This window comes from Epithele typhae (genome assembly GCF_022376455.1).
Source record: "Epithele typhae strain CBS 203.58 chromosome Unknown BXZ73scaffold_27, whole genome shotgun sequence".
NCBI lineage: Eukaryota > Fungi > Basidiomycota > Agaricomycetes > Polyporales > Epitheliaceae > Epithele > Epithele typhae.
In genome coordinates, this window is record NW_025954218.1 from 59,416 (window position 1) to 82,141 (window position 22,726).

The 22,726-nt window shown below is 58.2% G+C and overlaps 8 protein-coding genes and 3 non-coding genes across 11 annotated transcripts; 5 read left to right on the forward strand and 6 right to left on the reverse strand.

The window, feature by feature from the left end:
- Nucleotides 1–146: 146 nt before the first annotated feature.
- Nucleotides 147–1,747, forward strand: BXZ73DRAFT_47525 (GPP34-domain-containing protein; the record flags this gene model as incomplete). The annotated part of the gene is made up of 3 exons (XM_048019891.1): nucleotides 147–446; nucleotides 696–948; nucleotides 1,128–1,747. 3 exons carry the CDS (start codon nucleotides 147–149, stop codon nucleotides 1,745–1,747), a joined length of 1,173 nt encoding a protein of 390 aa, XP_047877390.1.
- A 530-nt stretch (nucleotides 1,748–2,277) lies between these two features.
- Nucleotides 2,278–3,516, reverse strand: BXZ73DRAFT_77866 (uncharacterized protein; the record flags this gene model as incomplete). Its single annotated transcript, XM_048022742.1, has 6 exons — nucleotides 2,278–2,508; nucleotides 2,575–2,982; nucleotides 3,058–3,117; nucleotides 3,171–3,258; nucleotides 3,302–3,378; nucleotides 3,409–3,516. 6 exons carry the CDS (start codon nucleotides 3,514–3,516, stop codon nucleotides 2,278–2,280), a joined length of 972 nt encoding a protein of 323 aa, XP_047877391.1.
- Nucleotides 3,146–3,225, reverse strand: BXZ73DRAFT_t116. Its single transcript has one exon. It is a non-coding gene; the product is annotated as a tRNA-Leu (tRNA).
- Nucleotides 3,517–4,736: 1,220 nt separating the features above from the next.
- Nucleotides 4,737–6,050, forward strand: BXZ73DRAFT_47637 (sorbose reductase sou1; the record flags this gene model as incomplete). The annotated part of the gene is made up of 7 exons (XM_048019911.1): nucleotides 4,737–4,812; nucleotides 4,870–5,114; nucleotides 5,213–5,341; nucleotides 5,400–5,525; nucleotides 5,609–5,739; nucleotides 5,803–5,949; nucleotides 6,017–6,050. The coding sequence occupies 7 exons, from the start codon at nucleotides 4,737–4,739 to the stop codon at nucleotides 6,048–6,050; spliced, it is 888 nt and encodes a 295-aa protein (XP_047877392.1).
- A 2,217-nt stretch (nucleotides 6,051–8,267) lies between these two features.
- BXZ73DRAFT_t115 lies at nucleotides 8,268–8,368 on the reverse strand. The gene has a single exon. It is a non-coding gene; the product is annotated as a tRNA-Pro (tRNA).
- Nucleotides 8,369–8,780: 412 nt separating this feature from the next.
- Nucleotides 8,781–10,377, reverse strand: BXZ73DRAFT_77868 (uncharacterized protein; the record flags this gene model as incomplete). Its single annotated transcript, XM_048022743.1, has 5 exons — nucleotides 8,781–8,946; nucleotides 9,084–9,607; nucleotides 9,900–9,942; nucleotides 9,978–10,083; nucleotides 10,119–10,377. 5 exons carry the CDS (start codon nucleotides 10,375–10,377, stop codon nucleotides 8,781–8,783), a joined length of 1,098 nt encoding a protein of 365 aa, XP_047877393.1.
- A 374-nt stretch (nucleotides 10,378–10,751) lies between these two features.
- BXZ73DRAFT_t110 lies at nucleotides 10,752–10,831 on the forward strand. The gene has a single exon. It is a non-coding gene; the product is annotated as a tRNA-Leu (tRNA).
- Nucleotides 10,832–11,168: 337 nt separating this feature from the next.
- On the reverse strand, nucleotides 11,169–13,472 carry BXZ73DRAFT_47730 (carotenoid ester lipase precursor; the record flags this gene model as incomplete). The annotated part of the gene is made up of 12 exons (XM_048019926.1): nucleotides 11,169–11,420; nucleotides 11,489–11,523; nucleotides 11,574–11,824; nucleotides 11,891–12,051; nucleotides 12,109–12,379; nucleotides 12,444–12,513; nucleotides 12,567–12,640; nucleotides 12,699–12,773; nucleotides 12,821–12,861; nucleotides 12,925–12,988; nucleotides 13,041–13,238; nucleotides 13,306–13,472. 12 exons carry the CDS (start codon nucleotides 13,470–13,472, stop codon nucleotides 11,169–11,171), a joined length of 1,659 nt encoding a protein of 552 aa, XP_047877394.1.
- A 957-nt stretch (nucleotides 13,473–14,429) lies between these two features.
- Nucleotides 14,430–15,762, reverse strand: BXZ73DRAFT_90260 (sorbose reductase sou1; the record flags this gene model as incomplete). Its single annotated transcript, XM_048025574.1, has 8 exons — nucleotides 14,430–14,463; nucleotides 14,521–14,667; nucleotides 14,726–14,853; nucleotides 14,902–15,027; nucleotides 15,082–15,210; nucleotides 15,267–15,330; nucleotides 15,421–15,523; nucleotides 15,570–15,762. 8 exons carry the CDS (start codon nucleotides 15,760–15,762, stop codon nucleotides 14,430–14,432), a joined length of 924 nt encoding a protein of 307 aa, XP_047877395.1.
- Nucleotides 15,763–18,188: 2,426 nt separating this feature from the next.
- Nucleotides 18,189–19,145, forward strand: BXZ73DRAFT_47729 (Mis12 protein-domain-containing protein; the record flags this gene model as incomplete). The annotated part of the gene is made up of 2 exons (XM_048019925.1): nucleotides 18,189–18,614; nucleotides 18,672–19,145. 2 exons carry the CDS (start codon nucleotides 18,189–18,191, stop codon nucleotides 19,143–19,145), a joined length of 900 nt encoding a protein of 299 aa, XP_047877396.1.
- Nucleotides 19,146–19,552: 407 nt separating this feature from the next.
- BXZ73DRAFT_47586 (OPT oligopeptide transporter) lies at nucleotides 19,553–22,415 on the forward strand (the record flags this gene model as incomplete). Its single annotated transcript, XM_048019905.1, has 11 exons — nucleotides 19,553–19,783; nucleotides 19,849–19,934; nucleotides 19,991–20,139; nucleotides 20,194–20,277; nucleotides 20,329–20,463; nucleotides 20,514–20,630; nucleotides 20,688–20,971; nucleotides 21,028–21,108; nucleotides 21,166–21,751; nucleotides 21,805–22,195; nucleotides 22,256–22,415. The coding sequence occupies 11 exons, from the start codon at nucleotides 19,553–19,555 to the stop codon at nucleotides 22,413–22,415; spliced, it is 2,304 nt and encodes a 767-aa protein (XP_047877397.1).
- Nucleotides 22,416–22,726: the final 311 nt, after the last annotated feature.

Consider the following 22,726-nt stretch of genomic DNA (forward strand, 5'->3'; position numbering starts at 1 on the left):
GAGAGCGGCACGGCGGCAGCGACGACCGCCCCCTGCCGCATACGGATGCCCTAGGCGCCAGCCCGCAATGTGCGTCCCGCCACCGCAGCCATCTCTCCCTCTCCCTCCTCGTCCTCCCCTCCCGTCCCCTCCGTCCTGCACATGCCATGAGCTCCGCCGGCGGTCTCTCTCGTCGCCGTGTCCCCAACGCCTCCACCACTGCCGACGACGATGCCGACTCCGCCTGGGGCCTCTCTGGCTCGTCAACACCAAACGGCACCTCTTCCCGCGGCGAGCCTCTCCAGTCTCCTCCCCTTCACGCCGGCTCCGCCTTCGAGGGCGGCAGCAGGATTGCATACGATCCCCGTGACCTCGAGCGTGAAGACGAGAATGCACGGTTAGGCGGCAAGCCCCCACTGCTCACCATCATGGAGGAAGTCCTCTTGCTTGGTCTCAAAGACAAGCAGGTCCGTTCATTTCTCTAGTTTTCATCATCTTTGCGCTCCACGTTGCCCCCTGGCACATCCCATTCCCGCTCCCCGTCCCCGTCTGTCTCCTGCCCTCGCTCGTCCCCCCTCCCAGACACCCACCTGGCCGCAGTCGGCGAAGCTGTGCCTCAAGTTCTGACCCACGTCCACGCGCGCAGCGCGTCTTTCCCGCAGCCGCTTCTTTCTTTCCTCGTCTCCCATCGTACTCACCCACGCCTATGATACCAGGGCTACCTCTCATTCTGGAACGACAACATCTCATATGCCCTGCGCGGGTGCATCCTCATCGAACTCGCGTTACGCCGACGAATCGCCCTCATCAAAGACCCGAACCGCCGACATCTCCCGCTTTCAGAACGACTCGTCGAAGTGGTCGATGACCGCCAAACGGGCGAGACCATCCTTGACGAGGCGCTGCGGATGATGAAGGCCCAGGAGGGCGAGCGGATGGCGATCAACACATGGATAGACCTTCTCTCCGGTGAGTGGCCCCATCGCTTTCTCCGCCTGTGCGGTGCGTGTCCGTCGAAGAGAACGGCACGAGCTCGCCGAGCGACCACCGCCCCCACCGTCCTCGGCACCCAACACGCGGCATGCCTTCTCCGTCTCCGTGCTCCCTCCCGCTGACGCGCCGTCCCTCCACCCCGCCTCGCGTGCCAGGCGAGACATGGAACGTGATGAAGATCGGCTTCCAGCTCAAGCAGGTCCGCGAACGGCTCGCCAAAGGCCTCGTCGACAAGGGCGTCCTCCGCACTGAGAAGCGCAACTTCCTCCTCTTCGACATGGCCACCCACCCCGTCGCCGACGTCCGCGCCAAAGAGGCCGTCGTCTCCCGCGTCGTCGCGCTCCTCACCGCGACCACCGCCGCCGTCCCGCCCGCCGCGCTCGGCAAGGAGGGCACCCAGGCCCGCGCCGCCCGCGCCGTCTGCCTCGTCTGCGCCGCGTACGCCGCGAGCGTGCTCGACAACGCGTTCGGCCGGCTCACGTACGAGGACCGCGAAGCGGCGTTCCAGCGCTGCGACGAGGTCCTCGCCGAGTTCTCCGTCTGGCCGTTCGGGGGCGCCAGCGCGGGCGGTTCGGCGAGCGGGGCGGCGCGTGCGGCGCGCCGGCGCGAGGGCTCGCGGATCGGCATGGGCAGCGGGGGCGTGAGCTCGCGCGAGGTCGTGCTCGGGCTCGTGCAGGAGGTGAAGCGGGAGATGGTGGGCGGGGAGGAGGACCTGTCATTCGAGCTCGTCGCGGGCGTGCTCGAAGTGCTTTCAAAACTGGATTCGCTCTTGTGACCTGGGCCGTACGCACATTAATATCCATCGCGGCCGTCTCGTGCGCACGCATGCATATACATACATCCCCGTACCCTCTCGTGTGTCCTCCTACGTACATACGTATATATCGTCTCTTGGTCTGTTTCTGGCTCTTTGCTTGTATGCCTTAGCCCGACTCGCTGATCCCAGGGTGACTGTATTCATTGCTAATATTGTTAAACGATGAACAAAAAAATTCCGCTGTGAGGACACTGACGCGACGCGACCGTCTAGCGTTCCCCGGGACAGCTGGGCACTGAGCACTGCACATGTATTCCCACTTTCGATCCCAGCCGTGGACATCCATTCTGGACTGATTGTCAATCTCTCTCCCGCGCTTGTTCGTCTTCCGCGCTGTGCAGTGTGCTCTATGTACATCCCATACAACTTGGACTCGCACCAGTTGAGCCATCGCTGGTTTCATCCACTTACTCCAGCCACGGTCAGAGCACTCCTGGAAGACGGTCAACACGGTCGATTGCGACCGGCATATATCGTGAGCTCGATCGTCACCGGTCACCACCGGGCTGCAGGCGAAGGGAGCACTCACTCAGCACCCCGACGAGGTGGTTCCGGTTCACGATGTCCGAAAACCGCAACGTCGGATCGAGCGCGTACGCCTTGCCCTCCAACGCCTCCCGCGTAAGGGCGGCGCGGTCCCCTCGGGGGGAGTGCGTGCACACTTCCCTCCACTCGGCCACGACGGTCCTCACCAGGGTGGGAACCAAGGGCTCCCACGTCTGTGTGGTCTGGGATCAGCCGAAGGCCCCATCGACAGCTGGAACCGGCGGCGGCGGGCGACACACCTCGAAGATCTCCAGAACGACGCGCCGTTTGGTCATGCTAGTTGGGTCGCGGGCCACCTGCAGCAAGTGCGCGTGGGCTTTGGCCAGGACGGTGTCGAAGAGCGAGGAGAGCCTCTCATGCGGGCCTGCGCTGTCGACGGCGCACTGCGTGAGGTACACGAGCTCAGAGCCGTAAATGGTGTCCCCGAGCAGGATTCGGACAAGGAACGTTGCGGCGGCGGTTGGTGATGGATGAGTGGGCGTGAGTTTACGGACGGCGACAGTGGACATAATGGCAGAGGGGTGCGTAGAGGTTATAAGTGGATCCATCGTTCGACGTTCAGCTGCGGCAGACCACGGATCCATATTTGCAGTGCTCGTTGCCGACGCTTGCTCTCCCACATGCCCATGAACCTCGAGGTCGGCCAGCTGTAAAGTTACGCAGGTGCGGAAGCAACTTGCATAGGACCACCGATAAGTAACTTATACAACGGCAAGGCAGACCGAGTATACAGTCGGATTCGGGAGCGGAAAACTGATGAGGTTCTTTATGACGAGAGTGGCCTTTCGCAAAAAGGTCGAAAATCAAGTTTGACGAGAGTGGGATTCGAACCCACGCCCTTTCGGACCAGATCCTTAGTCTGGCGCCTTAGACCGCTCGGCCATCTCGCCCATACGACAATTTGACTTTGTACGATGTAGACTCTGTGCAATGGTGGAACTTTCACCTACTTAATCGACAACTTACAATTCCTGTCTCTCGTGGCACGTACTGGTGACTATTCTCTGGTTCGACGCTGGCTGCAGCTTGCTTCTGTCCTCCGTCTATTCAGCACCAACAGTTCCAGAACTCACAAAGGTCGAGCGGATGTCACCTGCACCTGGTTCTACACCCATCAGCATGCGCAACTTGAAGACTGAGGAGCGGTCGTCATCCCTGGAACTTAAGCCCGAAGCACCCATTGTGATCTTGAAGCCTCAAAAGTGGACTTAGATCACGATTCTCTGCCTGGTCCTGCCCTACGTACTTCCCGCCTACGTGCCACGCACGACTCCGACCTCACTTCAGATCCATACTCTGGTGTCTCTCAGGTCCTTTAGCATACGACAGGCATCCACGAGCTCAAGATCGATCATCTTATGCAAACTTCCGCGCCTGAGCCGGTCTATCCTTGGTCCCTTGAAGCGCCCTCTCGACCTCACGGACACGCGCTTCTCGGCATCCTGCACGATGTCGGTGTACACATCACTTAAGCCTATCGATCCTGCAAGTGGGTGTGTCCCTGGTCCCCAGATCCGAGACGAGCTTGACGGCTACGATCCGTCCGACGGACCTCGCAACTATCGGCTACTAGCTCATCGGCACTCGCTGGAGCTAGTCTCTTACTGGGCTTAGATCATTACGCACTCGACTTTCCTTCTCTACGCGCTCTCGCGCTGCGGCGCACATCCTGGAAGTGGTTGCGGATTTCCTGAAGAAGAGTGGAGAACCCCGAGGTCACCAATCCCCAGTTCGACGACGAAATTCCAGAGACTTCCGGTTTTCAAGACGGCGAAGCAATCGGCGCGTGTACATGTCTACTGCATCTATGCGGACGCCTCGAGATTTTGACGGGCCTTTACATTCCGGCTCGGCGCGTCCCGTGGCTCAACGTCGACGACGGAGCACACCGCAGCGGACGCGCCGGCTTTTACTACGAGACTCGACGTCTTCGCGTGTACTCGTCCACCCGGTGTCACTCGCCGGTGCCAGCCTCTCAGTGGCATCTGGGTGGCGGCAGGTGTGGAAGGAGGGGCTCGCACACAGCAATTGGGGTCCCGGAAGTACTAGAGGTGGTCCCTGCCGAGATTGAGGATGCATGAGGATGGTGCCTATGTAAGTATGCCGTCTTGACTCTCACGTGGCTGCTCCCAAGCATAGGTTGGATGGCCGCAGTGAGCTCGCCAACAGGTTCCATGCTGGAGTCGGCAGGATCCATGTGCTTCAGGACGATCTGGTAGGATCCGGCGGACGGGACCTATTCGTTGTGCTCGTTACCCTGGGAATTCCTGCTGCTCTTCGAAGTTCGCGCAGTCTCTGGGCGTCTCTCGTTGGCTTTCGCGATTCGGAGCTGCATCACGCCGCGACAGATATATTGACATCGCAGAGCCTTTCAAGCCCCCCACTCTCCTGCCGCCGTACCATGCCCGACGCTCTCCCTCCCTACCACCCCGTCGGCGTCGCGCGCGCCCTCGCCGCGTCGACCGATTCAGCAATCAGTGCGCATCCACTCCCTCCCCTATCCACCCTTTGCTCACCTTCCGGCGTGACTCCAGAGCCTGAAGCGACGCTCTTCAAGTACGAATTCGCGCTCACCGACCGCGTCGCCCTCGTCACCGGCGCCAACGGTGGGATCGGCCTCGACATCTCCATGGCGCTCATCGAGGCCGGCGCGCGCGTCGTCTTCTGCGTCGACCTCGCGCCCGCGCCGAGCGCGACCTTCGCCGCGGTGCAGAATTACCTCGCGCGCATCGGAGGGCTCGGCCGGCTCGAGTACGTGTGCCAGGACGTGACGGACCAGGTGTGCCCCCTTGTCCCCTTTTCCCTCCGCCTCCGCCTCCGCCTCCGCCTCTGCCTCTCCGCGATCTCACACTGCCGGGCCCGGGGCGGCCCACACAGAAAGCGATGTGGACGCTCGCCGGGACGATCGGGGACGCCGAGGGCCGGCTCGACATCTGCGTCGCGAACGCGGGGATCGTCGCAGGGCTCTTTCCGTCTCTCACACACCCCCAGCCCGAGTTCGACAAGGTGCGTATCGCTCCCAGCGCGCCGTCCGCCGGCTCGTTCACCTGCCCCCGCGCGCCAGACAATCGACGTGAACCTGAAGGGGACGCTCTTCGCCGCTCAGGCGTGCGGGCAGCAGATGGAGCGCTTCGGCACCGGGGGCAGCATCATCTTCATCGCGAGCGTCGCGGCCAGCGTCGCGATCGAGGTGCGCACCCGTCTCGCTCTCCGCGGTTCTCGCGCCAGTTCACCCACCGCTCACCCTCGCCTCACCGCGCGCGCGACCCGAAGCCGGCGTTCTGCACGGTCGCGTACACAGCCTCAAAGGCGGGGCAAGTGCAGCTCGCGCGCAGCATGGCGTGCGAGCTCGCGCCGAAGCGCATCCGCGTGAACAGCATCAGCCCCGCGTGGATCAAGACTTCGTGCGTCCCGTCCCTTCGTTCGCTGCGTTCTGCGGGCCGCTGACGCAGCGTGCGGCGCGACAGGCTGACGGCGCTGCTCGACGACAACCCGACGCTGCACGCGGCGGCGGTGAACGGGAACCCGATGGGGCGCATCGCGCGCCCAGACGAGCTGCGCGGGGCCGCGGTGTGGCTCGCGAGCGACGCGGCGTCGTTCGTGACCGGGAGCGAGTGAGTCTCCGTCTTTCTCGCCTTGCCCTGGTGCGTGAACGTCTGCTTACGGCCCGTGCCTTGCCAGTATACATGTTTGCGGAGGGCACACTGCGTGGTGAGAGTGCATGGAGGGGGCGTCTGTGTAGCCGCGTAGCCCGATGTAAGGTTGTAATATTGTAACTTGAGGTGGGTCCATCGTCCTAGGCGGCCTTCCTCCGCGTCTCGGTCTACTTGTTTTATTGTTTTCCCAAACGGAAGAGCCCGTCGAAGTCTTCGCACTTGAAGCGAAACTCTCGCAGCGAAGTCTCGATGCTGCCCAATTCAATCGCTCTCTTTCCCTGCGCGCGAGCCATGTTCATGGGGTTGATCCATCCCCAGATCCAAAGTCAGGCGGCCGCACCTTTCTTCGGGATAACATGATTGACTGGGTCCGGTCAAGGGCCGGAGCAAGGCGGCAAAACGTGGTTCATGAGCCCCACACTGCGATCTCCTCCGCCTTTGCGCGTCGCTTTCCCCATCGTCCGGCACCGCCCGCGCGCTCTCTTCTCTTCCCCTTCATCCCACCTCTGATATCCCTCTTCTGCACGTCCCGGACGTCTCATCGGGCGGCGCGCTCGACCCCATACTCGGTCCAAGCGTAGTCCTAAACCACTGCGCCCACGGCCCTGAGGTCGATCACGCCAGCTGAAACCCCTCCGCGAGTCCCACACCCGCCTGCTCTCCCCGCGATGCTCGCGCAGACCTCAGCAGCCGCGCTTGCCGACGAGCGGCATACACCCCCCACTCTCCGCGCCGCGCTCGCCGTCCCGCACCCTCGCCTGCCCAGCTGCAGCTGGTCGCCATCAGGGTGAGATGTGCGCCGCGCGAGGCTACCGACGTCTTCGGAGAGCTGAAGATGGCACTCGCCTGCCCAGAACGGACCGTGCACCCCGCAGTGTACCGTGTCGGGAAATGGGAATAAGATGGGGTGCTATTGTAATCGGTCTAGTGGCTAGTAGACCACCCGGGGACGACAAGAACGCACGGCAGGGTTGATGTACACGTGGCGAGAAGCATTGTTTTTTGCGGCCATCTTCGGATGCACGAAGGACGATTTGGCGGCACCACTGCGCTCACGATCTCCCGTCAATCCGCACGACGAGGGCCCTGTATCACAGATGGAAACGCGCACGACAGAAAATACGCGCGGACACGCACCGTCCACGATGCTCCGGCAGCTTCTTCCTCCATGAAGTCAAGCTTTGACTGCTCCAAGATGTCAAACAGGACTTGCTCGACCGTCTGACCTGTGCGCTCCATCTCCGCTTCAATCAGGGACTTCAATTCCTGCTCAAGTTGGCTTTGTTCTTCCATACATGCCCGATAGTCGCGGTCGTCGACGTTGGACACCGGCATCGAGCGGGGTTCGTCCGCCGACAACTTCGGGGCAGGCTTCGAGACCGGCGAATGTAGAGGAACGACTTCATGTGAGAAGAGTGCTGGAAGGAATACAACGGTGACATACTTCGGGCTGAGGTGATTGCGTGCGCTGTTCAGGTTGGTCCGACATGAGGACGAGGGCTTGCTAGGGAGGGGGTTGAGAGGAAAAGCCGCGAGTGGGTCGAGGGTGGTCTAGCCGTCTTGTATGCTCCCCAAAATGATGACGCGGTGGGGTCCGAATGACAGGTTTTGACAGCTGAAGAGTTTAGGGAGGAGGTCCTAGTCCGCCCGTTCGAATCCCGCACGCCCCATTGTGTTAGATGCTCGAAGTGACGCCTGCCGATGCTCGATCTACGTGCAGATATTACACAGGATCGTCCTGAGGTGAACTCAAAGCGCAGACGAAAGATACAGCGAGAAGATGGACAAGCGTAGGTCCTTCGCGAAACATATGGCTCTGCAATCTGGAGCACCGCCGTCTGTCTCCGAGCGTCGTCATTTGGACCGACAAGAAAAAACGGCCATGGGAACAATGACAGAAGCCAGTCAAGCAGGGTGCATCGTGCAAGTACTTAGAGGGGGAAGACATTGACCGGGAATTGTACCCGGGACCATAGCCTGAGCGGTATTCCCAGAGCGGAGGTACGGACACCTCTCCGCGCCCCAAACCCTTCCTACCCGCGATAGCGGGGAAGGGTTCGGGCTGCAGAGAGGTGTGCAGGCCGGAGCGATAGGAACCGAACGACGAGCGAGGGCGCAGGTTGCGGGCACAGGCGGCGCAGCCTCCATAGCCCCAGACAGTCGCGTATCCATTGTGGCTCTTCAAAAAAAAAAAAAAGAGCGACCATCACTTCGATATCCCCAGCTTAGTAGACGAAAGGTAGAGGTGCAACATGGGAATGACGCCGAATAAAAATGGGCCCAACCGGGAATTGAACCCGGGACCCCTTGCAGTTAGGTCACGTGATGGAAGCACATGGCTCCCAAAGCAAGTATCATACTTCTAGACCATTGGGCCATGAACTAAACCCTCATCAATTAAGATATGTAATACGAAATTCTCTCGATCTCACGAACTCCTGCAGACCACTAGACCTGGCCAACCGCGACGCGATGACGCGTCTTGAAGGGCCTTAGATGCTGCAACCAGCATAACACCTATGTGAGCCCATGTACCGTACCTGCACCAAGTGCACGGAATATAAATGTTGACCCAAACAAGAGACCCCAACCGCCTCCGTCCACATATGTTGATTTGAGCGGTGTCCACCGTCCCGAGTCGATCCGTTCGTCGCTCCTAACTCAACGCCACCGAGCCTCCGACTCCTGTGCTTTGATCGACTTTACAAGACACATTGAATGGCGACAATGGCTTACTAGCGGGGCATATACTGGTACATGTGTGTTACAAATAGGTATCATTCTTCCCCTCAACAAATATTCCAGCACTCGAACGCCGTCATCTGGTCGTTGAAGTCGAGCTCGAGCTGATCTACCGTCGGGCCCCCTTGGCCCTCGGGAACGTCGGGGATCCCGCCGTCGCTGTGTCCGGTTGAGTCGAACATCCACAGCGAGGGGTCGTCGCAGTCGGTCTGTCTTCACCTCATAGTGAGCGCTGTGGTGCTGTGGCGTAAAAGAAGAAGAACCCACGAGTACCCTGTCGCAGATGATTCAGCGTTGAATGTCTCCGAAGCAGTGTAAGCCGGAAACACCCACCATGACACCATACGCACTCGTCTAAGCTGCGCATACTCGAAACCTGCTTTGAGAACTGCTCGTCGAACTGCATGCACTGGTTAAGCGGCGTGTGGATCGTCGTGCAATCGCCACCCCAGTCGATATCAATGCACACGAACACTCCGCTCGTGTCGCGCTTCGCCAGCAAGTGTCCATCAGTGGACGTCGAACCACATGAAGACTCGGGCGCACTCACCTGGACGCGGGAGAGGGCCGCAGCGGACGCCAAGGAGATGGGAGCGAGGAAGGCGAAGATCGCTGGCCAAGCGAAGTAGACACAGCGGAGCATTGCAGCAGCGCTCGCGGGCGCGGAGAGAGGGACGACGGACGTTCGGAGGTGCGGAAAGAGGTCGCCTTCGAGCTCGCGCGGAGTCGGGGCAGCGATCGAGTCGTGCACGCTTGCTTCTTCTACAGTACGCGGCGTGGGGCGATGCCGCCGTTCCGCGCAGCGTAGATACTCGGTGCCGGTATTGCACGTAGGCGGTGACGTCATGTCGGGGTCTTCCTCGTGCGGGCGTATCTGCAGACATCGTCGGTGTCCACCTCGAGAACTCACACCACGGAGACATCTCGCCGCGCTGATGGGGTGCAGGTAACGCGGAGCGTTCGCGTTAAGGCGCGGATGTTGTACACGAGCGAGCACTCAAAGTCCACACCAGCCGCCCTCATTCGGCACCATCGTCGGCGTCTCGGGCACCCTCGAAGAGCGCCTCGCCCGCGACGCGGTGACAATGCAGTAGGGACGGCAAGAGCTCGCGGGCGACGCGGAAGACGAAGAACGTGAGGCGGGACCGTGCAAGCAGTTTGCGCACCTCGATCCGGTGTGCGCCCGAGCGAGAGACGTGCATCGGCGACCTATGCGCAGACATACGTAGCGATACGAGACGCACCAGGACGGCCCCGCCCTCGGTGAGGCCCTTCGGAAGATGGGAACACACAGCGAAGTGGGTCTCGCCTCGGAGAGCGGGAGTAAACCACTGAAGTGGCCTGTGGCATCTGCAGTCGCGCGAAGTTGGCGTCAGGTCGCGCACGCCGCAGACGCTGCGGCGCCCCCCGCCTGCATATCCACGTCGAGCGCGAGCATGCCGCGGGAGGGGGATTTAGGTCGGCCAGCACTTCGAGGTGCCTGCAGAGCTGTCGGAGCCGCCGCCATGCGCCACAAACTTTCTGACCAGTAAAATCCTGGACGATAGGGGGGTCAAAGTCCCCGTATTCCAGCCTGGTGACTTGCGGAGAAGCGGGCTCGAGGTACTCCGTGTTCCGAGCAAAGCCAGCCCGGGGCTCGCGCATAACGAGACCCTGCCGCACGTCGCAGCGCGAATCCACACTTATGCGGAAACTTCAGGAGCAAACCATAACAGAGTGCGACCCGTTCATCGCCCGCCGGACGCCGTCGAAATCTGTTGTAGAGTCGACCAATGATTTGTTGCAATGTCGCAGGGAAGAGGCGAGTCGTAGGCGTTTTACTTGTCGTGCTGCACCTTCCCTCGTTCTTCCGCGCGAACCCGTGCCAAAACGCGGAGATGGGTTGCTTGTCCATCAGGGAAGGCGGCGGGCGGGGCGTGGTGGAGGAGAGCAACGACCAGTGTGCGCTGTGTAGCCAGCGTTCTTGGCTTGCCGCGGAGAACTGGTTATATATACTTACAAAGATTAGGGCGTTACATGGCGAGATGGCCGAGCGGTCTAAGGCGCCAGACTAAGGATCTGGTCCGAAAGGGCGTGGGTTCGAATCCCACTCTCGTCAAGAAGAATTTTCATTTATTTTTCCCGTCAACTTCGGACGGGCAAGCTGAGGTTCAGGCATAACATCGACGTCTTCTCGTCATTCATACCCTTCTACAAAGCATTGCATTGGGCGCCCTTATGGTACACCGGCCAAGTAAAAGTAGATGCATTCTGTACAGACCTTTATATTGTGGACGAAAATGCTTAGAAAAGTGTAGAAAGACAACCTCGGCGCATCGTTCTTTGCCTCTCCATTGTTGTCCTCTGAAGACAGCTTGGCCTGTGCGCGTCAAGGAAAAGGCTCGTAAGCCGTCGAGAATGGACCAAGAAGTTCGTCAAGACGTACGAGATCGCGCTCACGCATTCTGCGTGAAGCTCAACTCGGTCACGAGCTCGATCGCCTCCTCCCTGAACGTGTCCAGCTGCACCACCAGCGTCACATTACCGTCGAGAAGCGTGAGTGAGCTCCGCTCGTGCTTCGTCCACTTCGGCCAGTACATCGCGCTGCTGTTCTCCGCCCCGTTTGGGTCGAGGTCATTGACGAAGCGGATCAGGTAATCCGTGAGGTCGCCGCCGCCGTAGATGATCGGCACCTCCGTAGTGTGCGCCTGCATAGTGCGAATCGTTATGAAGTCAGCATGTGTGACTCTGGGTGTAGCGCACGAGTGGTACTCACCGCGCCGAGACCGGGGATCTTGCTGCGCTCGCTCACTTGGTGAGATCAGCGCCTGCATGCTCAGAGATCGCCCAAGTGCGCTCACAAAACGTCCACGCGCCCTGCTTCTCCCCACGCCGGTTGAGCAGGAACCGGCGCGGGCTGTTGACGAGGAGATCACCTTGGAAGGCGGATATCTGTTTGTATACGGGCGTGATCGTGAAGTTGTGGCCCGTCCTGAACGGCGAGCCCGCGGCGGGGTCGGCGGGGTAGAGTCTGAAGAGCTCGGCTATCTTCGCCTGGGGGATTTTGGAGTAGTAGTTGCCGTGGATGTACGCCTGCGCCTGAGCCTCGGTGCTGTGGATTGAGAACGGAGAGCCGGGTGAGCGAGAGTGGCTACAACTCGAGAGAATGGAAACGCACGTGAGGTTGAGCGAAGAGACAGAGAAGAGTGTCCCTTCGTCTTGGTTTGAGCCGAGCACGAAGGGGACGTTCGCGATGCTCCCAGAAAGGACGAGTTTCTGGGGAGGCTTCTTGACGAATTTTCCGTCTGCACGCACAGCGGCGTAGGGAGAGGCGATAGCCTGAGTAAAATTCTTAGTTGGTCGCCGATAGTTCCCATAGCGAGCTCAGATCTTCACCGAGAAACTCAAGAAACCCTCCGTGTCGCTAATTGCTTGCACCAGCGTGTTGACGTCGACACTTCTCAAGCACATGAGCTTGTTCATCTGATTGGCACATCCGGTGTTTTGAACAATGGTGTCGAAGTTGGGCTGCAGATCTTGAGCGAAGTCGCCTGTAAACGTTGTGGATCCAGACTCCATCCATGCGCCACGGAAGAGGCCTTCGGAGTCGCCGTCGTTTGCGAGCATCTGCATGGCGACACCTTCTCCACCCGCGCTCTCGCCCCAGCTATATGGAAACAAGATGCGATGTGAGTAGATTGCGTGCAGGTAAACGGGAACAAAGTACGCACATGGTGACCTTTGTGGGGTCACCCCCGAACTTCCGGATGTACTTCTGAATCCAGCGCAAAGCCTCGCGCTCTTCAAACAAGGCCGTCAATAGGGGGAATTCATGACGAGTTATCCGTACGAACGATCGTGAAGACCTAGATTGCCGACACCCGCCTCCTGAACCTCTCGTCCTCCGAGGAACCCAAACCCGTTGAGGCTGCACGTTCAATTTCCGTCAACACGGTCTTTCGAGTGACACAGCTGCGGAGTCGTACCGATAGTTCATGGATACGAATATGATAGGCTTCTCTATCAACACAGACCGGTTGACGACGTTTTCGCCAGGCACCCTAAGATCCGTCAGCAACGCGCAACATTTGTGTGCTGTACTGCTCACTGCAGATTCGATCCGAACTCGTTTCCTCCTCCAAAGATCCACTGCGGATCCATCATATACTCTGTCAGAGACTTTTATTTAGGAATATATGTCAGAAAAATCACCGCTGCGACAGGGAGGTTGTCTCCTTCCTTCGCCCCACAGGGATGATCACGTTCAAGTTCAAGCCTGCACGATGGCCGTGTCATCAACGTTACGCATCATCCAGAATAGCGACCACTCACAATCTTCGCTCTGCACTTGTGAGCTCGTTGTCGTGATCTCCTGCAAGAACACGCCGACAGCAGGTGGAGCGGAAGGCGGGAGCTTTGGGGGCGTGGTCATCTTCTGCCAGCACTGCGTGCCTGGCGAGGTCGCGTTGATTGTGCCCGTGTATGGTGCATTCGGCCAGGGAATCTGAAGCCGGAGATCTCCAACACTGCGAAGCAGCTCGTTAGAGAAACATCATCCTAGAGGTCAGGTCCTACCAAGGAATAAGGACTCACGGTGGTAGAGCGAAAGGAATGCCAAAGAAGGTGACGAAGTTGACGTTGGGGACACCTATAACCGTCGCGTTGTCGAGCTGCACAGTAGCGTCGGGCTGGGCTTTCGTCACTTGCGACAGGCAAAGAGTTGAGAGAGCGGCTTTGAGGAAGGAGTTGAGGCGTGGCATAGGGGATAGTAGTACTTCGCTCGTAAGCTGGGGGCCTAGAGCGCGAATGGTGAGCATTTTACATGCGTCCGACACTCTCCGTCCACTCACCCTCCGCACCATCACGCAGCTTCCTTTTCCATGAACGGTGGCCCAGGGTTCAGAGCTCTCGCGCAGCATCCCTAGCCGGGCATTTGGCGTGGATAAGACTGTGACATCGGTGAGGGGTGGAAGCGGTGGTCGTGAAGCTTTTCCTAGACACATTAGCATCCGACGCCTGGGAGACCGGAGGCTCCCTGCAGAGGGAGCGTTTCCGAGCGCCGATTTCGGACAAATTCGCAACCTGGCGTGCAGTGCTCATTGAACCTTGTTTGATGCGCGCGCACAGGTCATGAAAGTAAAGCGCGCGGTGGGGTATGTCGAACTTATGTCGTACGATCTGCCGCACGGCGACGCGATCACCCTTGTGTTGTGCGCGTGGCGCGGTCTACTGAAACCCTGAGTCAGTACAATTCATCGGCATCAAACAGGCTGTCGTAGAATCTCACGCAGATTTCTTGTCGGGAACACGAACGAGTCCGGTGTCCTGCACACCGTAGATGCGGCGGACAGCCACTGAGCACAAAATACGAAGCATGAGGGGATTAATATCTCACTAGTGACGGGGCGGCTGCGGGTAGTAATGTGGCTGGTGTCGTTCAGGCGTGCGCATGTTTGTGCCCGTTGACGATGCGATGACTGGACAATCGTTTGAGACGAATCCATAAAGATGGAAGCGCACAATGCACGTACTTTCATGACTGAAACCTTACTGCAACTTGAGCTGGGAAGCAACTCAACTCAACGCGAAGAGACCCCCTTTGAAACGAATACCTTACGTCGACATCACGCGCCGATTGATACACGCAGGTCTGGTATGGCTGAAAAATTGACAGAGAGCGCTACGAACCGGGGTACACGACGGCGTGTCAAGAAGGTTTACCATGCCGTGGAACCGCCGCTCACGTTGATGCTGCAACGGAACTGTATAAGGGTCACGGTTCCACCTGTATGCGTACGAAACACTCACTCGCTTCCAGTGCAAAACGAGCTGGCATCGCTAGCGAGCCACGTTGCGACGCCTCTCAGTTCATCAGGCCGCCCGATCCTCCCAAGTGGGTTCAACGACTCGACGTATTGGAGCAGCTCAGGAACTCGGTACACCTCTTCAATCATCCTATTCGCGGGTTGTGAGCGTCTTCATGGCAAAAAGATGAGATGGGACTACGATTCACGTTGTGTTGATGAACCCGGGGCTGATTGAATTGACTCGGATATTCTGCGAGCCCAGTTCGCACGCCATCGTCCTGGCCATTTGGAGCACTCCAGACTTCGCCGAGTGGTATGCAACTTGATAAATGGGCTTGGACCTGAATTAGCAGATGGGGAGCCTATCAGATTGAGAGATTACCTTGACCGCAATATGACCGCAAATGCTTGCGATCAGGATGATGCTGCCGCCGTTGGCAAAACGCTCCATCTGCTGCCCTGCAGCCTGAGCGCTGTACAGAACGCCATTCAGGTTGACATCGATCACCTACGATTGGAGGTGAGCTTCCGTACGAGATCGCAAGCAAAGGTATCCGCTCACATCTCGAAACGAACCCTCCGGAAACTGCGTAGCTGGTATACCGCCCTTCTCAATCCCCGCAGCAGCAACGCCGACGTCGAATCGCCCCTCTTTGTTGCCTATCTCCCTCGCGATTTCCCACATATTCGCCTGCAGAAGGGGTCAACACGCGCATGTAACGAGCCTCACATTCGTGCGGGACCCACCTGATCGCGGACGTCGCCTTGCACGTAATGGAAGCGTCTCTGTTTGCCATCGCTCTCGGTCATCCTTCTCAACCAGTCACAAACGAGCTTCCACTCTTCTCCAGGCTCCTTTGCGAGATCCAGACAATATACCGCTCAGGCTCCTGCCTCTGACATCGCCATCGCCATTTCGAGTCCCAGCCCCCGGTTCGCCCCGGTGACGAATGCGACCCGATCGGTGAGCGCTAGCTCGCGAGTAAACAAGGTTGAGGTAGCCTCTAGTGAAAAAATAGTCAGACACAGCGGAGACAATCACCAATGAACGAGACGTGCTTATCTCGGGGTTCGTAGCTGCTGCGATCGCGCGTGCAACTCCCACAGGTCCGGTGTCACGCTCGATGCTTGAGCTAGAAAGCGGACGGGCTATCCGGATGAAGCTGCTGGACGTAGACAACAGTGAAGCGCGGGAGTGGGACACTGACGGAACCATGGCACGGAGCTGCTTGTACAGTAGCATGGTCGCGAGCAGTCAGTTTCAGACACGCTAGCCATCGCTTCAGTGCCTGACATATATACTCCGTGGAGTGTGGGACAAAATCAGAAGGCGTCAGACGGGGATTGGGGTGAATGTTGGCGTCCATGCTGGCTTTGACAATACTGGAAGCTCTATGGTGCAGTCCATTTGGCCACCACTACTTTCGCACAGCTTACATAATCAGTCACGTGGTGGCAATAGCCAGACTTGATTTTCGAGACACTTGAAAATGTAGTCCAGAAGCTGAAGACGGCCAATAATGGGCTCATGCACATGTATAGAATATATTTCTGGACGAAATGAGAAATTTTTGTAGCGATATCCAGTTCTGCCTCACTTGTCTGAGATCATCATTGACGTGCGGTGGAGACGAACCTGCTAGAAGCCATCACCCAGATTGCCAAATTGTCCTGCGAGCACTGATAGTCACGCTATTTATGTATCTAATTGTACTATCTCTGCTCAGTAGCAAATTGATGAGTGTGTACTGGTCCAGATTGAACTCGTCACTGTAGCAATTGCACAAAAGAAGTCTTAGAGAGAGGCGCTTAGTACATCACATGACTGTATTAGTCATCCATCAGCACGTGTGGCAATAGCGGGGAGATGAAAATCCTTCAAACTCAGAATTTCGACAAACCCTCTTGGGGATTTGTTCAGACAGCGAAAAGGTAGTGATTGGCTAGAGAACTAAGAAATTGGGTGCTTATTGAGCGCTCCCGAAGCGCTGTACAAAAGTAGTGGTGGTCAAATGGACTGCACCATAGTCAGCCTTGAATCGTTTCGTGCTGGCATTCGGTGGCGTATTCTGGGAGCTCATGGGTGTAGAATGAAGTGACAATACCTTCTCCGAGCTGCGCATATGCAGCGGGCGACCGGCCTGTGACACTGAGAGTAGAGCGCATCTTGTGGGTGATTGGTATCTCGGTAAAAGAGAATAACGCGGGGCAGGCGCGCATCGTCGAGGAACTACCACGTGAAATTTCGGCTGTTGCCGTCAGGTCCCGTTGAAGTTTTTTCCCATCGTTCTCGAGGTCGAATCCGCGCCCGCACTGAAGCAACTTGGCGGCGGTATTCTTCTCTTGGACGTGCGGGCTGCGTCGGATCACCATAATCCATACGCCAAGAAAACCTGAGTACAAGAACTATCAAAATCTGACTACAGTGGCTGTTATCACCGCTTCGACTGGTCTCTGTCTGTCTCTGTCGGCACTAGTAGCAACGGCGTAGACCCATGTCAGTACTTCTAACTCACTCTTGACTCCATCACTTACTATTTAGCGTTCGCTAAAGAATTCGCGTTGTTTGCTAGCCACGTAAGAAGGCCCCGAAGCTCTTTGGAAATTGGGACTGCTTACGCCGCTCATCGGGTTCGGTGCAGGAGGTTGTCAACCGAGCCTCCTCCATCCACGAGCGTGGTGGTGATGCTACATCAAGAGTCTTAGCACGGTATTCCATGACGTTTTCAATAACAAACCCTGCAGGCTGCTAAGGAAGCCAGGCTAATCGAGTTCACCGGATGTCCTATACTCAACACCCCTGCTGCGCGTCAGCGCGTGCACCGTGGCCTGGGAGGCATGGTAGGCTGGCGCGAAGAGCTCGGACTGGTTTTAGGCGAGGTGAGAAAATGCTCTCGATAAAACCAGCTTGGCGTGCTTACCTCTGTCTTGCAGTGTGCTTCCGAGAGCGCCGCATCCTAGAAAGACGCTCCGGAGTCACTCCGATTAATCGTTCCACATGTATCCTGTCCTTCGACGAGTCGGGAATCCACTGTGCTGAGAATTGAAAAGGCTCCAGGCCTTCTTTCGCCCTCCAGTGCTTGTCGTAACCTTTTTTTTCCCACTCTTCTACCGCTCTCAACTATGGTCGACGAGGGTGGGCTCTACAATAGTAGTGGCAACGTACGTAGTTCACGCAGGGTACACTATCGTTCTCCTGCGCACGGCTCCCATTATCCCACCGTCTATACTCACACACGCTTGATCTTTCGACTCAACCTATGTATTTTGTGCAGCGTGAGAAAATGCACGAAGGTGTAGAGCGACAGTAACCAGCTGAAGGCAGTCGAAGGTGTGGCCGCGCCAGGCCCATGAACGGGCGCTTGATATTGGAGCTGATTCCGCAGAAGCGCCGACCGGTGCCCCCGCACTGATTCAGACAGGCGCGGTCGTACGTAGACTTAAGTACTCACCCGTCTTGTCTGTATCATCGACATCGTCTACACAAGCGTTCTCCTTTATGCTATGCCCGAGCATGCATGACGCCGATCCAACTTCAGAAGTAGGCATGTCACAATGCACGTGAATGTGACGTCACGCGTTGCGGAGAGCGGACGGCAACATCCTGGTCTCTCTAGATCTTCCTCTACCCATTCTCTCTTCCCGCTCGGCCCCTTCTCGATCCTCGTGATGAGCGCACCTCCTGGTCCCCCTCCAACTGTTCCTTCCGTCCTGTTGCCTGAGCTACTCGGCTTTATCCCACAGTTTCTACTGGACGACATCATCAACACCGCCAACGATGAGGCGCGCCAGTCCATCGACGCCATGGAACAGTTTCTGCAACGATGGGCAGATGCTCGGGCCGCATCTGCACCAGACTGGGACCCAACGCAAGAAATTGAACAAGGCCTTGTTGCCTTTCAAACACTGCTCGAACACCATCTTGACGTTGCCTTAGACTTCTTTGAGGTATGGTCCATGCGCAACATCTTCGCCATCCCCTCCGACTTGCCCGTCGTTGTACCCCACCAAGCCGGTTTCAACCTAGAACATCCACCGGAGCGCGAAGCAGAGCTGCTGGCCGAGATCGATGAGCTGCGAAGAAAGGTGCATGCGGTGAGTCTGATTCTGCTTCTCTTCTCTTCATCAGCGCCCCCTCAATTCCGTCGACAGCAACGCAAGCTCAAGCGCCTTTTTACCCGCGCAATCCACCGCTCCTCGACAGACCTCACGCGCGCCCAATCTCGCCTCGCCCGCCTCGCCTTCCTCCGCTCCCCGCAAATGGAGACCCTCCTCTCCCTCCCCGCCTCCCTACAGTCGATGCATGCGTCCGTTTCCGCCCTCCCACCGCTCGACCCCGCGTCCCTCGAGCCGACGCATCCAGTTACCGAGCCGGGCAAGCGGCCGTGGGAGACCAGCCAGACCGGATACCTCGCCTGGGCGGTCGAGCAGCTCATGGAGCACGCGAAGGAGCGCGCCCGCGAGGAGGGAGGCAACAGGGAAGCAAGGGGCTCCGCAAAGGTGTTCGGGGAGGGGCGGGCAGAGGTCGCGGCGGCGGCGGCGAGGGCGTATGGTGTGGGGAGCGCGGAGGACTTGAAGGCGTCCATTGAACACCTCGGAGAATTGGGAAGGGGTTCGGGGGCGTGATTCCCCCTAGGTGCGTCTTCTCCACTACTTTGCTTCTGGCATACACCCATTCAACGACCTTGAAGTACTCGTCACCTTAAGTTGTTGTATCTTTGGGCCACTGCGGATATTTCAAACAGAGGATGGCGCAAGAGCGGTTTCATCGGGGGCTCTCACAGTGTCGGCGGCTTGAGGATGACTTTAGTTGCACAGGTGCACATGGACGACCCTCTCCGCCCGGAGAAATAACGATTGCGGCCCTCACAATACCTACGAGAAGATGCGACACGTCCCTCTCGCATCCACAATAACTGTGCGCCTGTCAGCCGCGGTGATGCCAGCCATTGCGGCTGACCATACGGGCAGCCGCTATAAACCATGCAACCAGGATTCTGCCCGACTGACCCTATGCTCCCGTCCTCCTCACCATGGCCGACCCCGCGACGAAGACTACCGGGTTCTCGAGTGAAGACTCGAAGCAAGATTGGCTCCAATCCAGCGTTGAGCTCGAGAAGGCTGCAGCAAGCCATGCGACCGAGTCCGAGACGGATGACGCGCAGATGGCGCGTGAGGTCGAGGAGTTCGAGGATCGACCCCAGCGGAACGAGGCCGCGGAAGAGGAATACCTCGTGCAGGAGGCATACGAGGTCGCCGTTAAGGTCCGCGCCCACTGCTGCTCGCCCCCACCTCCGCTCGTGCCGCTCATCTCATCCTCCCATGCCAGGTGCTATCGACGCACGACGAGCCTGAACTCCAGGCGCTCACGTTCCGCACATTCTTCCTCGGACTGGGGTTCTCCGCGTTTGGCGCGTACGTCTTCATGTTTCGCTCCGATCGCCTGTTCGTGCTGCTCACCTTGTATACAGCGTTCTCGCCCAGATCTACTACTTCAAGCCCCAGACGCTCGGGGTGTCCTCGCTTTTCTTACTCATACTCTCTTACTGGTTCGGAAATCTCATGGCGCTGCTACCGTCCAAGGGGATTTGGCGTTTTGTGAACCCCGGACCGTTCAACCGTGAGTCCCCGGTACTCTTGTTACCCAGCCCAGTTTCTAATCGTTGCTCCCTAGTCAAGGAGCATGTCGCTATCATCATCATGTCCTCTACCGCGGCGACCTCTGCGACGGCCATCCAAGTCATCTCCGTCCAGGACTGTGAGTAGCTCGACATTTATGTAGCTATCACCTGACAACAGCGTGGAACAGTGTACTACAACAACACGCTCAACCCTGGCCTCGCTATATTCACGCTTATTGGCTCCCAGCTCCTAGGGTACGGTTACGCTGGTCTGTTGCAGGACTTGCTCGTTCGTCCCACCAAGTGTTTCTGGCCGTCCACGAGTGCGTCTCCCTCTCAGCGACGTTACACCATGATCTGACCTCGCACGCAGTCTCGACCGCGAACCTCTTTCAAGCGCTGCACTATGACAACCAGATGACCTCGAAGCGCGTGCGTCTCTTCTGGACGGTCTTTCTCGTCATGTTTGTCTGGGAGATCATCCCACAATGTACGCTCCCCTTTCCATTCTTGCCATCAAACCCACCAGCTCACTTCGCGGTGCCAGGGATCTTCCCGCTCTTGACCGGAGTGACGATTTTCTGTCTCGCTAACAACCACAGCCCCGTCTTCCGAAACATATTCGGGGGCGCGAGCAACAACGAGGGCATGGGCCTCCTCGCCTGGTGCTTTGACTGGAATTTGATCGGCAGCGGATGTCTGTTCAGCCCACTGTGGCTGCAGATCAACCAGGACATCGGCATCTTCTTGACGTACATCCTAATGGCGAGTGTGTACTACGGCAACCTGTGGAGGGCGAAGGACTTCCCCTTCATGTCCCAGGCGATCTTCGTACGTCACGCTTATATCTTCGAATATCTCATCTGCTCACACTTCATCACCCTCAGGCGGCAGACGGATCACAATACAACCAGACTGCGTTGCTGACCAACGGCAAGTTTGACCCCGTCAAGTACGAACAGCTTGGCGTACGTAGGCCTCTCGCGCCATCTGCGATCAGTTGGAATCTCACCTCTTGCATACAGCCCGCTTTCTTCTCCGCCACGAACGCGCTCTACTTCATGACCTCCAACCTTTCGCTCGGGGCAACTTTCACGCACGTCTTCTTCTGGAACTGGAGGGACATCAAGCCGTTCCTAAAGACGTTCAACCCGTGGAACATGGAGGAGTTTGTGGTTCACGATGCACACTACGAGAAGATGAAGGTCTACAAGGCGATCCCGCGTTGGTGGTACTTCGTGCTGCTGGCCGGCGCGTACGCAATCGCCCAATCGACCAACTATGAGGGCCAATCCGGCTTGCCGTGGTGGGCGTTGACGATCCTGCTCCTCATCTCGCTCACGCTCTCGCTCCTCTTCGCCATCCTCGCGGCCACGATTGGCTTCTCCGAGTTCACGACGTCCGCGAACGGCTTCTACCAGATGATCGTCTCCTACCTCGTCCCGGGCAACCCGATCGCGAACATGTACGGTGCGCTGTACGGGCAGCACCCGCAAGGCCAGTGTATCGCGATGCTCCAGGACCTCAAACTTGGCCAGTACACCAAGCTCCCACCACGCGTGACCTTCACGATGCAGATTTTTGGCACCGTCGTCGGTGCCGTCCTCAACTGTACGTCCCTCGCCCTTCCTCCTTCTTTCTCACATTGACCTGCTCCCCGCCAGACGTGATGATGGTGTCGATCATCAACGCGAACCGCGCGGCGCTTCTCTCCATCTCCGGCACGCGCCTCTGGTCCGGCCAGAACGCGCAGTCGTTCAACACGAACGGGATCTCGTGGGGCGGGCTCGGGCCGCAGATGTTCGGCGCGCAGGGCGTGTACCACATGGTCCCGATCTGCCTCGCGATCGGCGTCTTCCTCCCGCTGCCGTTCATCGCGGCGTGGTACATCTGGCCGAAGGCCGGGTTCGAGAACTTCAGCACGCCGATCATCCTCCAGTACTCGTGCGTGCTCTCCGTGGGCGTCAACACGCAGGTGAACGCGGGCATGGTGATCGGCATCTTCTCGCAGTGGTGGGTGCGCACGCGCTACCCGCGCTGGTTCACCAAGTACAAGTGCGCATCCGTCCCCCCTTTTCGCTTTTTTCGCCTCTCTCTCTGACGCGCGCCCCGCAGCTACATCGTCGCCGCCGCGCTCGACGGCGGCACGCAGGTCATCTCCTTCATCCTCAACTTTGCCGTCTTTGGCGCGAGCGGCACCCCGCATCCGTTCCCCGAGTGGTGGGGCAACGACCTGAACCTGTCTGCGGACCGCTGTCTGGCGCCTGCCAACTAGAATTTACGTGGTCGTGTATTATTTGTGTCTATCCGGGCTAATAGTCGTACTGTACCTTGGGGGTATCTGTCAGGTTGAGGTATACAAACATATGATTCACGTCGAACCCGCGTGCAGAAGGTTTGCTCGAATGCCGGCCCGGCCTGTGATAGGCGTAGCGATGCAGAAGAGTCAGGTTCGGTGTGTTCACGTCTTTGCGGATGTTCAAGTCGATGAGCGTAGACATCCTTCTCAACACGTCCGTCATCCCGCGTCGCGCCGTCCTGCACCGCCTGTGCTCCGCTCCCCAAACCACGCATCACATCCAGCGT